This window comes from Ictalurus punctatus, chromosome 10, assembly GCF_001660625.3.
Source record: "Ictalurus punctatus breed USDA103 chromosome 10, Coco_2.0, whole genome shotgun sequence".
In the NCBI taxonomy this organism is placed as follows: domain Eukaryota; kingdom Metazoa; phylum Chordata; class Actinopteri; order Siluriformes; family Ictaluridae; genus Ictalurus; species Ictalurus punctatus.
Genome location: NC_030425.2, coordinates 23,242,885 through 23,260,884, shown reverse-complemented (window position 1 = coordinate 23,260,884; position 18,000 = coordinate 23,242,885). Strand labels below are relative to the sequence as shown.

The 18,000-nt window shown below is 41.4% G+C and overlaps 2 protein-coding genes across 5 annotated transcripts in view; one reads left to right on the top strand and one right to left on the bottom strand.

Moving 5' to 3' along the window:
- Positions 1 to 2,745, top strand: part of trappc10 (trafficking protein particle complex subunit 10) — a 29,307-nt gene extending 26,562 nt beyond the window's left edge. For 3 of the 4 annotated variants that reach the window (XM_017478165.3, XM_047157989.2, XM_017478166.3), the window contains exon 23: positions 83 to 2,745. In XM_017478165.3, coding sequence (XP_017333654.1) covers positions 83 to 330 — 248 coding nt within the window. In that variant the 3' untranslated portion in view covers positions 331 to 2,745. The remainder of the gene's footprint in view (positions 1 to 82) is intronic. The other variant, XR_001813785.3, reaches the window with a different exon arrangement.
- Positions 2,746 to 2,835: 90 nt separating this feature from the next.
- si:ch73-100l22.3 (centriolar coiled-coil protein of 110 kDa) lies at positions 2,836 to 17,171 on the bottom strand. The gene is made up of 10 exons (XM_017478168.3): positions 16,523 to 17,171; positions 14,439 to 14,561; positions 12,281 to 14,348; positions 11,214 to 11,317; positions 8,213 to 8,407; positions 7,919 to 8,029; positions 7,040 to 7,138; positions 6,001 to 6,117; positions 3,697 to 3,779; positions 2,836 to 3,273 (listed from the first exon to the last, which is right to left on the bottom strand). Exons 1-10 carry the CDS (start codon positions 16,655 to 16,657, stop codon positions 3,156 to 3,158), a joined length of 3,153 nt encoding a protein of 1,050 aa, XP_017333657.3. The 5' UTR covers positions 16,658 to 17,171; the 3' UTR covers positions 2,836 to 3,155.
- Between the last annotated feature and the right edge of the window lie 829 nt (positions 17,172 to 18,000).

Here is an 18,000-nt window from a genome sequence, read left to right as displayed (position 1 = left end):
GTGAAGCCAGTGTTGTATGCCGTATATGTACTCCACAATTATTCATGTTAAACCCCACTGTTTTTTCCCCCCTCCCTCCCAGACTCATGCCTAGAGAACGACAACCTCTCTCTTCTGGATAAGGGCCTGGAGGAGCAGGGAGACACGGCCAGTCTGCGCAGCCGGGGAAGCATTCACTCTGTGGGCAGTAACGAGCAGCAGCAGAGGGCTCTTCCCATGCCACGACTCGAGCCCTTCAGCCCGGGCCAAGTGTTCAACTCCAGCCAGACACAACAGGTCCTGGTGCTCCCCAGCACAGACGACCATGTGCTCGAGGTCAACGTCACATGACACCCATGTAAGGCCCCGCCCCGCCTGGTCCTGGACCATGCGTTCTGTGACCTAATTGGACAGGAACTGGGGGACAAGGGGGGGCTCTGGTGTGGGGCGGTGGAGCGTCCTGATCTCTGGACTCGATCGGTGGGTGGGTGGGTGGGTGCTTAGGTGGGGGGGCGATGGGCGTCGGCCTGGCCTGAATACAGAAACACTAACCCATGGCTGGAGCCTGAGAATCCATCTACTGTCTAATGGTTTCCGTCTCATTTCTTTATTGCTTACGCATCTATAAAGAGACGTGCGAGACTGGGAAGCATCTCACATGTCACTTTCTCTCTGACTCAGTGGGCAGCCAGGAATTACGCATCATCTGTTTCTGTCTCCTGAACTTCCTTCAGGGGAGGTTTTCAATACTACCGTGACAAAGTCACACTAGCTGAGACGATCACACACACATATACACAGTGACCTCTGTGGAAGGGTTGGCAGGTATTGTGATTATTAATATGGAAATACACATGTAAGCATTGTGATATTTTATTTTATTATTTTTGTTGTTGTTTACTGTGTCTGACCCCAGGCTCACATGCATGTATTTGCTCTGAAATGTGATCATGGCATCTGACAGAAGAGGTGAGAGAGGGAGGAGACAAGTCCAGCTGATTTACTGCTTCAGATCGTTCTACTCGTTTAGCCTGCTTCCTCAAGCTTGATCTGCAATTTTGGTGTGTGTGTGTGTCCTGCTAAACAGAAGTGCAGTCCTCTTGCCCTGTATGTACTGTTAGATATCCATATTACTGTGAGATGGATCGCTGCAGCAGATCTGTTCAGAGAAGCTGACTTCTTCAGTTCGAGTCACTAACTCTGAAGTGAGTACTTGGAGTAATTAATAACTTAATATTTTCTGCAATTTTGTTTAGAAACCACGTTTGCCTAGTTTAAAAATGAGCGTTGCTAAACTTTGAGGATGACACTTCAGAGGAGCTGAACTGTATTTTCTTTACACTGCATCCATTCTTGCAAGTGACAAATTAGCAGACAGCAAGTCAGCTATCATGACGGGAAGTAAATTACCCAGGAAATTCTTTGAACCAGTCTGTCTGATGCCTCCACATGCGAGACCAATAACAACCACTACACATCCATGAGAGAGAAACCTGGAGTGACACCAGTCGGTGACTTGACACTTGCTAGCATGAATGCGAAGTTTGCACTCCAATATCCTCCTGTTTTTCAACCAAAAGATGCAGACGCGCTTCATTAAATGATTTGCACGTAGTACACAGGCATTGTTTTTGCATCATACAGTTTGTTGCTGTGCCAATCCAGTATAATTCTTTGCACATTCAAGCTACATCTTAAGACGCATTACAGCGCTGGTGAATCTCACACACATGACGTTTAAGCCTTTCAGGGGCGAGTTGTTCCCCATCCTAGACTTTTCGACACAGTTCCAGATGACACTATGACGATAAAGCTTTTGTTTACATGACATTCCAGTAGCGCTTGTGTGTGAGGAAACCCTCCTGTAATGGTTCGAGCAATTAAAACCAGTTGACTTTTCAGAATTCTCTGCACAGAATGACGGTGATTAAATATTAAAAGACGAGTGACGATAAAAAGAATTGATCCTCATGTTATGGAGTTCTGTAGAATTGTTTCAGTTTCTGATCGAGCAGGGAGGTAATTGTTCTCATTTAACGCTGAGTGTTGGTGTTATCTTGTTGGGTAATGAAAGGCCTGTGACGGCTGGGGGCCTGAGGCCATATTCTGGGCGCGCTTTATAGTGCACTACCACGGACTAAGCCGGATGACTATCACCAGCTAGTGATGTGGGGGTGGGGGGAGAAGGACATTAAGTTTAAGACGTTTATCACTAGGGCGTGAGCAGCCAAATGTTTTTGAATGCGTTTGTGTTTGTGCTTTCTGGCTCAAGTATCTGGTCCTGTTGCTGTAAGCAAATGTTTAGGAGAGTACGAATTAAAAAGAAGCAGACTTGTCACATCTTTGCTTGTATATTGTATGCGTCGTTGCAGATCCATCCTGATTTTCATGGCTAGCACAGTATTTATTCTGTGAATAAATCTCTTCCTCTTTCTCAGATGAATTGAATGAATCAGGGGTCACTTGTTAAACGGTGAAAGTAAGAGTGATTGATCGGTCTTTCTCTCTCCTGTCAAAACGAGACGGGCATCAGGAAGCTGATCTGAGCACTCTTACATGCTTCATACACACGATAGCCTGTTGGTCTCCCACTTCAGCAGTTGGAACATGGGATTACATCATGTGAATCGGTGGGTCAGCCAACAATGTCAAATTTTCACAAGCTGTTTGTAAATTATTCCATCAGTTGAGCACCACAGATTGTATTTAGAATGATTATTTAAATGAAGAGTACACATTATAAAAAAAATATATGTTTTAAAAATATGTGGAGTGTTCTTGCTTTTTTCCCCCCCTCTTCATTTTCCTGTACATTCATTTGCTAGAGATAAATATTTAAGAGATTGCACAGGAACCTGTTAGCACAACTATTTATTAGAATGTGGACAGATGCAAATACAAAATAAGTTAAGACTTAAGCAAGTCAACATAAAGCTGACAGTAAAAAAAAAAAAAATACATTGACGACAGCCTGTCAATTTGCAAGTGTATTTCCCCACATTTCACATTAAACTTGGCACGATGAATAAATAGGAAACTTTTCCAAATTTTGACACATAACCTAAAAAAATAAATAAATAAAGGCATTGTGTCATTAAACATGACATGGTGATATTCTAGCAAGGCCCCATGCTGTGTTGGCGTCTGTGTGTGTGTGCAGCAGAAGTGTAAGCTCTTCACCTGCGCCGTAACGGAGTAGTCTTCTTTGGAAGTCTGCGTGGGTTTGGCACAAACGTCCATCTTCCCTCTGCACCCACTGCCGGCTTTGTCCCTTCTGCCGCTTTCTTCTGTAACCTGACAACAGCAACACCGACGAAGAAGTTACATCAGATTTCCTTGGGAGAAATCGGCCTGAGGGCTTGGGGAAACTGAGGAAGACTTATGAGAACTTGTTATATTTGGTCTGTTGAGTTCTGAAACCGGATCTTCGCCCAGCGTCCCTTGTGCTGTCCTTTCAAAGGTTGCTTAAAAACAAATCGCTCCGTTGGAGAGAAACCGCTTAGTTCAGGGCTTCTCCAGCACCAGGACTTTGGGTACAGACCCAAGTATTCAAGCCGAGATTGAAAATACCTTTAAATAAGTTATGCTGTGAGAGTGTGATCTAGTTTCTGGAGCCACAGTGCTCGTTTATTATAGAGCTTCAATGGCTGGTTACACAGATTCAGTTGTTTGGTTGTAACATGAGTAAATCTACAAAAAAAAAAAAAAAAAACTCACATTATTGTCCTCTTCCTCTCCAAGGCTTTCCTGGTGGCAGCAGACAGAGAACCTTTCCTTCTGCCCTGGAGCTCTATACTCTCCTGGAAAAGGAAGCACATTCTTCTAATTTTACATGAAACATTCATTCATACATGAACTTATTTTTCAATTAATCAGCGAGTGGGTGTAAATTCCTGGAATGGTTCCTGACGTTCTAGCCGTTAACATAAGGTCAATGTAGCTGCAGAATGATACTGAGAGAGCCGTTAACCTATACTGGTCCCTACAAGCCTGTTTACACTAGCTAGTCTTACGCAACCTCACACTGTGTTTATACTAATGTGCACACACCAGACCAGTTAAACTAATCCAATCTGAATAGGGCATATCAAGGGGACATCAGTAATACACATTTTATTTATTTTTAAACACGGCTGTTGTGGTGATGCCCCTAGGGCTGTTCCCCAGGCAGCCGGGGATTTGCCTCCATCAGTTATTCACCGTCACTACTGAGAGTTCATCCAGTTGATAAAAGAAATTGTCCTTACTGTTAACCAGCCTCTCTTAAAGCACTATTTACAAAACCAGGCCCTCAACCATCCAGACAGCAATAAAATTATCACAGGAGGAAATCACAAAAGTATACAAGAAGCATCCCTTTTTCGTTTTGTTTAATAATTGGGAGTAAGTTATTGATACGCATGCCACAAGAGCATGAACACAGAGCCATATCTCCCTGCAGCTCTAACCTGGTTTCCCACTGAAGCTAAGCATGGCTGAGGCAGTACCTGGATGGGAGAGCTCCTGGGGAAAACTAAGGTTGCTGCTGGAAGTGGTATTAGTGAGGGCAGCAGGGGGCACTCACCCCCTGCGGTCTGTGTGTGGCCTAATACCCCAGTATAATGACAGGGACACTATACTGTAAAAACAGCACAGTCTTTCGGATGAGACGTTAGACTGAGGTCCTGACTGTCTGTAGTCATTAAAATCCCAGGACACTTATCGTAAAAGAGTAGGGGTATAACCCCGGTGTCCTGGCAAAATTCCCCCATTGGCCCTTATGTATCACGGCCCCCTAATAATCCCCAACTCTGAATTGGCTACATCACTCTCTCCTCTCTAATAGCTGGGGTGGGTGTTCTGGCCTTTTGTTGAGAACAAGCCTCCCCCATCATGTGGCACGCGCCATTCCATTCGTCTTGCATTCTACAAACATTCACATAAGAATGAAGTAAATTGGGATGAAGGGCGTGTCTCATTATCCATGACACTGTTAAATCTCCGGCTTTCAGCCCTCACTGAACAGAGTAGACGCAGAGAGAGGTGAGAGTGCTGCGGGAAAGTAAGACCCCGTGCTTGCAGGACAGTACGGGCCACATTTGGAAAGTTGCTAAGGTTTGTCCAAAAAGCCGCTAGATTTGTCGCTAGGCGCTTTTTTCACTAAAGGGATCTGACAAGTGGCCAAGTTGGAAGCACTGGTCTGCACTGACAGCTGGATAAAACGCAGGCTAAGGTCCGCCTCTCCCAGCAAAAAGAAAATACAGAAGGAGAGGGAACGTGGGGTTTTTCCATTTATGCACATCCTATTGGAAAATCAATAAAATACAAGTACCAAAATTATGCCCTGTTTGTGTTTTTCTTGAAAACTTTTTGCAACCCCCTTCCTATCTCTCCGTGACCCCCTAGTCAAACTCAAACATCTTCTCCCCCTAACCCCCCCCATGTAAAATTTCCTCCAGATTTTCTAAAATATATCTTAAAAGGAATTAACTACTCCAATTGTTACTTTAAGTTACAGTGTATGTGCTTAATACTGACCATACTTACAATATGCTTAGAGCTTATTGTGCCATTTTATCTTCTTAACAATATCACACTGTCACGGTGTATGACAGTATGATCAATATCATTACCACAACTAGACATGACCCTTGAATTATTCACTTTGATCATTACATTTTAGGTATAAAAACATACAAAGCTAATCAAAAACCTCATAATGCCAGCAGGCTTACAGTCCATAACTGAATGTCCTGATGCTTGCTGTCAGCGTGACACTTTCAGACGGTATTGGCGTACAGCACTTCCACAATCAATAAGGCAAAATACACCAGAGCAAAGTGATCAAAGTGATTGAGTGATTCAACATGAGGAGCCTGTTGGACTGATATAGCTTAATGGCTTATCCTATAACTCCAGACCCAAGGCCATTTGCACCACCAGCTTCAAATATAAAAAGTGTCTGCTACGTTCCGTTGTGTGTGAGAACCGTTTTTAAACTTGGGTGCAGTCCTGAAGCGAAGATCATGATGCTAACATTACCTTACGTCTGAGCTCCCTCTCTCTGGTCAGCTGTCGGTCCCAGCTGATCACCTGCATGCGCTCGGCAGGACACACACTGAAGAAGAGGTCGTGCAGCTCGTACCGCGCCGAGCGCAACTGTAATAGAGAGGTATGAGGAAGATATTAAAACCTAACTTGCAGCCATTAAAGAACAAGGCTTAGGGTAAGACCAATTCTATTTAAATTTGCTTTACATGGGTGGGTTATCTATAAATAGAATTAAAAAAAATTTTTAAAAAATCATGCTATGCACACTTCTTAACACAACAAAATCTTTTTCTTGCAATTTGGTCAAAAAGGACAGGTAGAATGCATTTTGATGAGACATAACCACAGACAAGCTTCGTTATTTTGGTAACACTAAGTGCTGCTTCTCATACACTACCAATCAAAAGGTTAGGAACACTCATTCTTTATTTTATTTTATTAATAGTAATAATAATAAAGTCATTGAAACTCTGGAATAACGCAAATGGAACTATGGGAATTATGTTGTGATAGAAAATCCAGAATAAATAAAAATAATTTAATATTTTAGCATCTTCGAAGTAGACCCCCTTTTTGCCTAGAATGTATTCTCGGCATTTTCCCAACCAAATTCTTGAGGAATCCCCGGAGATGCTTTTTAAACCGTATTAAAGAAGTTCCCACCTATGTTGGACACTTACTGGCTGCTTCTCTGAGTATTTCGCTCCAATTTAAAAATATATATATTTTCTTGTAAATAAAATGTTAATTTTCTAATGAAAAAAATGAATATGTTGACAATTATATTTTTTGACTACAACACAGATTTCAAACATTTAATCATACACCTTCAGATCAAAAGGTTTTTAAGATCATGCGAAACATCGCAGTCAAGTGTCTCCAAACTTTTGACCGGTTGTGTATGTACACACAGTTAGATTAGACTGCATGTATTGTACAAACAAATAGATTTTTTTTTAAACAGTTAGGATACATATAAATAATTCATTCAGATCTAGGAAGACCTTTGCACGTTAAAGAGTGTGCTTACCTGTAGTGTGACTCTCTCTTGTAGGACTCGGTCCTGTTTGCTGCCATATTCTCTGCCTGGTGTGGGAGGCTGAAAGCCCTGGAGGAACAGCTGAGTGTCCTGTGTGTGAGGATTACCCGGAAAAAAAAAAAAAAAACTACTGACTTACAGAGATATGGTTCATTGATCAGTGTATGTGACTCAGGAAGATTTGTGTACAAGATGAGTGTAATAGGAGAAAGCTCTTCCTTTCCCTGTCTGACACTGACACACACACACACACACACACACACACACACACACACACAAAGTAGTACCTTTTACTTTTCTTATTTAAAACGATAAACTGTAATATTTAATTTCTAAGTTTTTTTTTCATCAATATGTATTTTCTCCTGTAAACACCTTTATGAGACAACAGACAAATAATTATTATGCTTATTACTAACATTAACAAAAAAAAAACTATTAAAAATAAGTGTAACAATATAAAATATCTAGAGATACACTCACTAAGAACACGCTAACTGAAGAACATCAGCACTAGCACTGCATGATACTCTTGCTGATACTGAAAGTAATTTTAAGTGACTTGATAATAATGCAAGTCCCATGCCTTATTCTGAGCTGTGAGTAATTTTAGTCATAAGAACACTTTTAGCACAGTACTTATATAATTCATGACGAATGAATATGGCCCCGGTACTACATTATATTTGTGACACTATTTTTAGTTAATTTTCCACTGACAAGATGCCATCAGTACTGGTTTCAGTGTCAAATCTCACAGGTATCTGCATGACTGTTCTTACAATAAGACTCGGACAGTGTTGCAAAAAAAAATGTCATAACAATGAATGAAATTAATTTAAAAGGGGATATATAAGGCGCATTTGTCACCTTAATGGTTCTGATGAGCTGAGCTACTCTCTCTGTACGAAGAAGCCTGCGGGTCAGGTAGCCTTTCACAGCTGCTGCCACCAGGGGGCGATGACACAGAGGGAGACGGGACTAAAAGAACACAGGACCGAGACACAAGCCATTAGGGGCAAAGAAAAAAAAAGAGAGAAGAAAAAAATAGAATCAGAGGAATGTAACCCGGCAACACCACAAAGATTAATCCACATCAACATTACTAGCATTAACCTTTATGTGAATCAGTTTATATATTATTGCCAATGCAGTGGAAGGCACCTGTGAAATGTGCAACGAGTAGGACATCGCACTCAGTTCAGACAGCAAGAGTTCGTGTGGATGGGAAGAAGAGCCCAGCCCCACAGAAACAGGGGAGGAGGAGAGACAGGAGGTTGTCATGTCCTCCAGACGTGATCCTGAGCTGGGACATGGGAAGGACACGCTCCGGAGAAACTGGTACTTCATCGCCAGAGACTGAAAAAAGGAGAGAGAGAGAAAAAAAAAATGGTGACTGGATGGACAAAGGCTAAAAGTGGCTGTGAGAGATAATTGATGAAGAGATGAGGGTGGGACCAAAAGAGGACATATGAGGGGGGAAAAAATAGGCAATGGATTGAGATGAAATGGGGTAAATGAAGGACAGTGACTTAGGCAAAAATATTAACGAGGAACACAGGTGTCATTATTAGACACCCCACTAAAGACATGAGCAACAGAGCACTCAGGGATCAGCACTTAAGCTCAAATGCTCATCAATTACACAAAATAATCTTCTCATTTTCTGTGTCAATTCCCACAACAAGGTTGGGGGGGCTGACACACTGAGAGAGAGGGAGGGAGGGAGAGGGAGAGAGGGGGGCGGGAGAGAGATGCCAGGATCCATTACTAAAGCAGCGCAAGTTCATTAAAGGCCTGTTGGATGCATAAATTACAGCATGTAATTAATGGTAAAAGGACACGGCCTACAGAGCATATTGAAGGAGAAACGGAAGCCAATGTGAGCGTCCTTGAATAAGAGAAACACAAACATAGCTCCTGCCTCATTCTAGGGATTTAATTCATTTCAGACTGCATATTCAAGGCTTTTTAATACAGTGGTATTGTTATATACTGTTGCAGTCAAACAGGGTGAAGTTAGAGTTTTGCCACTGTACCAGTGGGGAGTAAGGGGAAATGTTAATACGTGAGATCTGGAAGTGCCTCTCAGAAGGGCTTGAAAATATAGCCAAAAAATGCTTAACTTTCTGAAAATGATACACTATACAGTCAAAGCCTGTAGCATTACAATTTCCCTTCACTGGAACTAAGGGGCTCAAACCTGTTCCAGTATAGCAATGTCCCTATGCACAAAGTGAGCTCTATTAAGAAGCAGTTTGCTAAGTTTGGAGTGGAAGAACTCTAGTGGCCTACACAGAGCCCTGACCACATCCCTACTGAACACCCAGGCCTCCTCGCCCAACATTACTGCCTCACTTCACTAATGCTCTTGCGGTTGAACGGACACAAATCCCCACAGCAATGCTCCAAAATCTAGTGGAAAGCCTTCTTCAAAGAGTGGAGGCTTTATAACAGCAAAGGATGGACTAGATCTGGAATGGGATGTTAACAGATACATGAGTGTGATCAGTCAGGTTTCCACAAACCTTTGGCCATAGAATGTTATAATCACTTTACTTGGATTGACACTTTGATCAGATTACAGTAGAACCAGAATATCATCAGTATATTTGGTATGTTATACCTGAATATATGCTGCAAAAAAAAGCATAACTAATGTGTTTTGACTGAACATAACATTTCTGCAGGTCATGCTGAGGTACTGTAATTAGGATAAAAACATGCATTCATTCTCATTCAATTGTTGCACACAAATTTCTGTGCTGGACTGATTTTTAAATCCTGTGCGCAGCCACTCCACACAATTTTGCAACGCTGCCACCCGAGTACACGCAGGTTGCTTTTACCACGTCTCACCTGCAGAGTCATGCAATCCCATAAATGTACATTTTTTTAAAACTGGAAGACATTTATTGTTTAATTGATCTAGGGCTGCAACAACTAATCGATAAAATCGATAATCTATAATTAAAATAATTGACAACAAATTTGATTATGGATGAGTCGGGTCTGTGATATCACTGTGGATAACCTCCCCATCAGTGACGTCACTTCACAATGGTAAAAAACGCATTGCTACGAATAAAACACATCTGATAAACTGTGGAGGCCTCAGAGTGAGCTGCTGCGGGAAAAGTGCACAATCCAGGTCATCCAAAACAGGAGAATGTTTTATATTAAGTGCCTCAAATAAACTCGCAAGTGTATTAATGTGGCTTGTCAGGTCAGATGCGTGTGCTGTTTAATGTGTTCCAGACACAGTGCAGAAATTACATTTTTACCTTTATATACTTATCTGTAAATGTCCGAAATTCACGCCAGAAATAACTCTGACTAAAATATTCATTTTGATCAAATATGTTGTTTGATGCTATATTTAGAAACTAAAGTATTGTGTGTTTGAGAGCAGTAACTGTAATGGGGTTATAACATGTAATTGTATATAAATGTAAGAAGTGTCGTACATTTACAGAATAAAGTAACATGTTACTGTGTTCAGATGAGTGAATGTGTGTGTTACTGCAGAACATTCAACCTCTTAGCAGTTAACACAGTTTGTACTTTTCTTTTTCGCATTTTTAATATATTGATATAACATCTGCTTTAAAGCTTGTGGACAATCAGTTGTTTTTTTGTTTTCAAAATATAATGTTCATTTTTTTTAATCCTTTGTACAATGTATAGCATAGTCCACATAGATACATTTAATACCTTTTTCATAGCCTTCAGTTTGCACAATGTTTGAAGGACAAGATTGGGGAGAATGTGAAATAACTTTTTTTAAATACAGAAAATAAAAATTGGCCTTTTAATCCAACTAATCGATTAATCAAAGAAATAATCGACAGATTAATCAATTATTTTTAAAAAATCGTTAATTGCAGCCCTAAACTGATCCCAATACAATTGATTAAAAACATGCTGTGTGTATGTGCATACGTTTCCACCTGCTTATGGGTTAAAAAATAAAAAATAAAGGGGGTGGACGATTTAATTATTTTTAATTATAATTTAATTTTAGAATCCTTCAGTGTTCCCACATTCACACGTGCACTGGCTGCTTTACCATCCTTTCTTCCAATTTGCTACTGTGCATTGAGTTCTGTGGTAATGCAGAACAGAATGAATTGTCTAGTATAACGTGTTGTGTTGAATTTCTCACCTGCAGCAGCTCGTGCTGTTGTCTGCGCTGCTCCTCCATCAGAGCTTTTACCTGCGTGCCATGCTCATCCCTCATCTGTAGCTCCTGAATGGCCCTCTGCATCGCTGATGACATATAAAGCATAAGCTTGCAGTTAGTCTACATCATTTCTTTAATGGTTCATTCTAATCATGACAGATCAACTAATCGCTGCAGCAGCACTTAAAGCAGAATCATTATACGCCGCAGAAGCACAACTTCTCGCAGTGTACTTAACGGGCATCACAAGTGATACAAGACTATTATCTCGCCATCATCATTACAGCGAGGGGGTTTATCATCAAGAATTACCCTCTTAAAAGGATCATAAAGGCAGTCTGACAAAATATGCCATTTACAAATAACATCTATGTTAACGATGTGATTTAAAGACAGGAATAGCATTGGTAAGAAACCATCATGATGTTAAAGACACAATCTTTTCTGAATTTTAAAAACAGCCTAAATCGAGGCGTTATGCTACAAGCTGATAACCTTTTTTTCTTATGCTCTATTTATTACCGTTTACACCAGCTGGGTATAAGATCTGGGGATTCCGCAAGCCTTCAGCTTACTTCATTCTTGAGTGATGACGTACAACGCATGTGAGCTGGTATATGACGTGTGTATAAGAAAACCAATTCAAAACAGACATCGCTGACCGTGAATGACAGGACTGTCATGGTGACTCAGAGCATGGTGACTTAGAACATCATGTTTTAGTGCCCCCCACACACAGTTGTTTACAGTCCTCCCATGACCCACTGTTTTTCCTTCATGTCTAACAAAAAAATCCTACATACTGTAGCTTTAAACACTATTAGTGCCACAAACAAATCAAAAAAGGTATAAAACTGCAAATAAATAAGAAAAAGGCAGGTGCATTGGAAGGTAAAGTAATTACACCTATAAATTAGACTCAGTGCAAGCATCACCTATATAAATACATTTTGTCCTATGAGTGAATAAATCAGTGATCAGAGACATCGGGTGTTCAAAAAATGTTTGATTAGTTTTATATCTTAAATTTTCAAACCAGCTTCTCTCACCTATAGGTGTACTGGATTGAGGTCGTTCCTCATCGCTCTGTTGGACCAACATGTTTCCGTCCACGGTGTTCATTTGCAGCCTACGTTTGACACGCGACACCCCTTCTTGCCCGCCCAGCTCTGGGGTCAGCTGCTTTCCTCTGGGCCCGGACTGGGACCACAGTCCCGAGGGCGTGTCCACATCATATGACCGATTAAGAGACGAGCCGTTTAGGGAGTCTTCCACGTTTTCAGATGCTTTCTTTTTGTCGCCCAAGGCATTATTCCTCTCTTCAAGCTGATTGTTGGTTTTTGTAAGGACAGCGGTCGTCTCGGAGAGCTGCTTTGAGCCACTGATAGTGCAGAACACCTCCGGCACTCTCATTTTCTGCACCAGAGAGGTGACGCGTTGTGGCAGCTCACGCTGTTTACTCCCTGGCTGTTTCCCACGACCCTTACCTAGAACTTTCTGCTGCACAGGCTCACGTAAGGTAACCGCACGCGGAGACTTTCCTTCACTAGCTGGCAGAGAGTCGCTTTCCAAAAGTAGGGTTTGCCGGGGGTTATCGGCTGCCTCTGTGGGACTGTGTGCCTGCGACTCTGCGAGTGTAGACTCCAAATCGGAGATTAGAACTTTAAGGCTTGACAGGTTAAGCTCCAGTTGCGCAATCTGTTTGGCCTGATTCATGCTCTTACACAAAGGCGAGCATCCCTCAGTCCCTGGCAGGAGACTCACAGCTCTGCTTTTGCTTTGCCCACATGGATTTGGCCTTGTTTCGTCATCTACACAGGCAGGCATCTTGACCACGGCCTTTCTGACTGAGGCAGACGTGGCAGTGCTTTTTTTACTACGCACTGGGCTTAAGCAAAACTTGGGAGTCGGGACATTCTTATATTTTTTATTTCCTGTTAGGCAGGGTCTGGGCAGCATGCTGCCCATTTTCTTGCCCTTGGACTGGTAAAGAGATTTTGCTGAAGTGGATTGAGTGGGACTGACAGCTATATTTGGACGGTTTGAGAAAGCTGACGCTTTTCCATTTGTACGCCCCATGCTGTTTGTGGCTGAAGTGAGATTAAGGCAATCTGTGTGTTGGTGGACGACTTCACAAGGCTCCACACTCTCTCTCCCTCCACCTTGTTTGTGTTGCTGGGGATCTTGATCTGTTAAATGATCCTCCCCTTGATTCTCACTGGTTCTCCTGACCTCAGTTTTCCCAGTGTCCCCTGGCAGCCATCCCTCATTTTCCTTATCCGAGAGGCTGTGTTCATTGGCATGTCCAGCCTCATTGGCTTTCAAAGCCTTTGCCTGGTTACGCAGGAGGCGCTGACGCCGCCGATGCTCTTGAGATTTCTTCAAAAGATTCTGCAGACTCATGCGGTAAGGTCCTTCGGCCGGCTCTGGCTCCACTGCCAAGTTTACTGGCTCTGCAAGCTCATCGACCTGTGTATTGTTCAAGACTACATACTCCTCCTCCAGGACCTCTCCATCTACTGGAGTGTGGCTGATGATGTTACCAGTCCTATTAGACAGGTTTGAGGAATTTAATACAACTTCAACACCATGTGACTGCCTGCCTTCTGGATCTTTTCTGATGTCATCCGTTCTGTTAATCCAGCTAGGGGTGATGTCGGTGGTTTCATTAGTCACATATCCAGAGGACAGCCCTTGGTGGCTAGCATCTATATGGGAGTGTTTCTCTGAGTAAGTCAATGAGGAAGAGTCAATCCCATAATCTGTGTTTGTCTCAACAGCTCGCTCCAGCCTGTGACCAAACACGGGTAGATCACCAAACAGAACAGTTGTGTGGCTGCTCTCTAAAGAATCTTCTCCTTCAAAAGGTCTAAGGCTTAAAGCTGCATGACCATCACAAGCTGTAGATGTCAGAGGGTGGCTTTCCATTACTGCCATTTTCTCACTAGGCATTTGTTGAGTTAGTGTAAAGGAGGATGATTTCCTGTGGCTTTCAGTAGCTGTATTATACTCATTTTTACCTGCAGGGATGCAACTGATACTTTGGCATTTAGTGTTTAATGTATTTTCTGGTCCTGTCTCCTCCTTAAACTCTTCAATGGTTGGAACCATTCGCAGCTAAACCAAAGCAAGAAAGTGTAAAAAGACTGTAAATAATTGGATGTGTATAAAACAGACATCTGTGGACTTCTCTGATTTACGTATTACCTGAACACTCTCTAGTATGGCCTGTACGTAAGACACCCGAGACAGTGATGTTTTCCTCTTATTTGTGAGATTAGAGGCTGCTTCTCTCAAGCTTTGCATTTCTTCCTTCTGATCTTTGTTCAGCTGAAAAACAAATACTTAAGTCATGTTCAGTGTCCAGCATTCATAGAATGTACAGATAAATGATACCTTCATGTGCCATCATTATGAATGTAATTACATAATCAATCATTTACTAAAAGCTGCACACAAATCAAGATGATTTAAAAGCTTTGAAAAGTGGAGGAAAGTATCGTTTTGATTGACAATGGTAAGCAAGAATTTAATTTTCTTATTTTAAAAAGAACTTACTTTGAATAATTACTGAGTACACTATAGATGCTTGTTTGTATCTCTAAGAGGTGGTTACATTATGTACATATGCACACGAATACAAAAAAATCCTTAGTTGCGTCTTTGCATGTGGTAAAACACTGCTGTATTCAAGCGTGATTTGGGCTGAACTATTTCCCCCTTGTGATGTTAATTGTGTCTGATTCTGATGATTCTGATCCCCATGTTTACTTCACTCCTCTGCCAAAATGTGCAAGGCTGAAAACAGCTATTTTTACTAGCAACATCCGTCTGGGGGCAATGGTAGCGCCGCTGTTGATACTGGACTACTGCTTGGAAGGTTGTGGGTTCAACTCCCAACACTGCCAAGCTGCCACTGCTGGGCCCTTGAGCAAGGCCCTTAACCCAAGACTGCTCAGTTGTATTGAGATAAATGTAAGTCGCTCTGGATAGGGGCATCTGCCAAATGCCATAAATGTAAATCAGTAGAAAGGTCAAGTAATTCTGTTTTTTACACCACTCTTACTGTGGTCTTTAACCTCTTTTTTATTTTGCCTTTACATTGGCATTTACATTGGCATTGGAGTCAAGACTGTTTCTTTGCTCTGCAATGGCCTGAACACATTCCTTGCAGACAGCCCGGTTTCTGTAGCTACCCTGACGCGAGTCAAATAACCAGAGAATCAGGTATTTATAACTTCATTTATATGTTGTCTGTATCTGATCACGCATATGCAACAAGATCCTATCTGTGTCAAAAATCAGCAGGAATAATCTGATCTTTTTGGTAATGTAAATGTTTTCCCTGCACCCCATGCATCTGCTTCTAGAAATCAGGTAATACTAAAGCCTCTTTTCCACCGCACAGTACGGCTTGACTTGCTTTACTTTTCTGAGCTTGCTTTTCCACTGTGGTTTAGTGCCGCCTCTACGTGAGTGCCATCTTCTACTCGCCTTCACGCAGGAATAATGTTGTATTATCGAAGCCCTGTACGAATACACGGTCAGGCCATATTCCAAACACCTTTCTTGTTCACTAGAAATATTAATAGCACAGAGCCTATTACGGATGTAAAATAACAGCATTCTACAACCTACGTAGTGCTCGACACGACTCAGATTAGATTCAGCCACGACTAAATAATACCGTACGCAAAGCATGTATTAAATGACATGTTTATTCAGGCACAATACAGAACCACTCGTTAAAGACTCCCTACTACCTGAGCGCCTGGCTCACATGTAGTATCGGCTCGGCTCACTTGGATCCTCAACCAAGTTGGTACTAAATAAAGTACCAGGTACTATCCACAGTGGAAAAGCCCCAAAAAGCGAGCAGAGCATAGTTGAGCCGTAACGTGCAGTGGAAAAGTACCCTAACATTACCTGACAGGACCAGGGTTGGGAACTTATGGACTAGTGCAAAAATGTACATAATGCCAAAGATGTAAGCCAGTGTACAAGACTTAATCGGTGACTACTGAAAGATGTGTTTAAGCCGGGGAATAAAATTTCCCTTGTTCCTGTTTTAATTTGAGAGGTGAAAGACCAACTGCAGTCAAATCCCCTGTAAATAAAATCCTATTTCGCCTACCTTCCATCATTAAATCTGTCCTGCTCTCTGAAATGATGAAGCAATAAATCTTGTGATGAAGACCTTATTTGTAATTACGACATTCATGTGGAAATTTTTCTGTCGGTAAATAGTACTTACAATAATTGAAGGCGATATAAATTGACAAGACTCTTACCAGAGGAGGCAGAATGGGCAAGCCGTGAAATCTTATGGTCGATGACGGCGGGCTGATTTCTGGTTCAGACTTTTCAGGGAAGTTACTCCGTATGTGGCTGGCTTGTCTTTGGATAAATTCCTCGTAGTCTTCCATTGTATAGAGTGCCTTAATATACTGCTTACTTAACAAGAATAATTTGCTTCAAAGTTTGCTAAACAAACGCCTCAGTACCAACATTACTCAGTTAGCAACTGTTAGCATTAATGGTCACTGGCACATCTTTTATTTATCTAGTTAGCGCTTATCTGGCTCTGTAACTTAAACAAGACCCAAAAAATGATCAAACTTAGTGAGTCTAAGGAATATAAACGAGAAACGAGTCGAAACCTCTCTTTTATTAAAAAAAAAAAAAAAAAAGATATCCAGAGCCCGCATTAAACAGGTAGCTAACTAACGGCAAGCTAAATTATCCCAGCAATCCCAAAATAAAAATGCTAACAGACTGTAGCTCAGACTAAACCAATTCAAGTCTTTGATTGTAATGAGTTAAACCACTTGTAGGTTTCTCCAACTTTTGAATTATAAATAAATAAAAAGACAGGTAAACAACACACGCGTTTGTTTTAGCATAGTTGCTATTAGCGACCTCCCACAATGTTTACGTTTTAACCGTATCTGCATTCTGACAAGCCCCGCCTCCTAATTTAGGATTGGCTATTAGGCTCCCGCCTGCTGCGCGGGATAGAGAACTGTCCAATGAGCAAACTGCGCGAGATTATGAAACGCTAGTCAATCTTAGCGTGAGAGGCGAGGCTTTGTCGGAATACAAGTGTACAAAAAAAAAATCAACTCCAACTGTCATCTTGAGTGTTTTTTCCGTAACTAGCAACAAAGATGGGCCTGAGTCGAGGCGCACAGAAGTACGAGAAAGTCTGAGTTCACTTCGAAAGTGGCGAATTAGTGTCCGTCTGAAAAGCGCGTTTATAACTGTGACACGAACGCTGTATTTATAAGCTTATTGTTTTTAAAATCAGCTTTACCAAAGTAAATAAATTAAAGTCCCGAGGGATTCCGTTACGGGTTTTGCCGCGCACTCGCTTGTGTTATAAGCTGCTGTGTTTCCGTCACAGCGCCACCTACAGACGTGGAAGAGCTCAGAGTCGCCCAGGAGAACAAAAGACTGAGTGGGAAAGTCTCGAATAAAGTGGATATTAATGTTTAATTCACGCTTCTCAAAGTTTTCATACATACATACATAGAATCCATCCACAGAGATAGATAGATAGATACATACATACATACATAAATACATATATATAATTCATCCACAGATATATATATATATATATATATATATATATATATATATATATATATATATATATATATATATATATATATATATATAATCCATCCACAGAGATACATACATATATCTATTTATCTATCTATGGATGTATTCTAAGGAGGTATGTATGTAATATATACATATATAG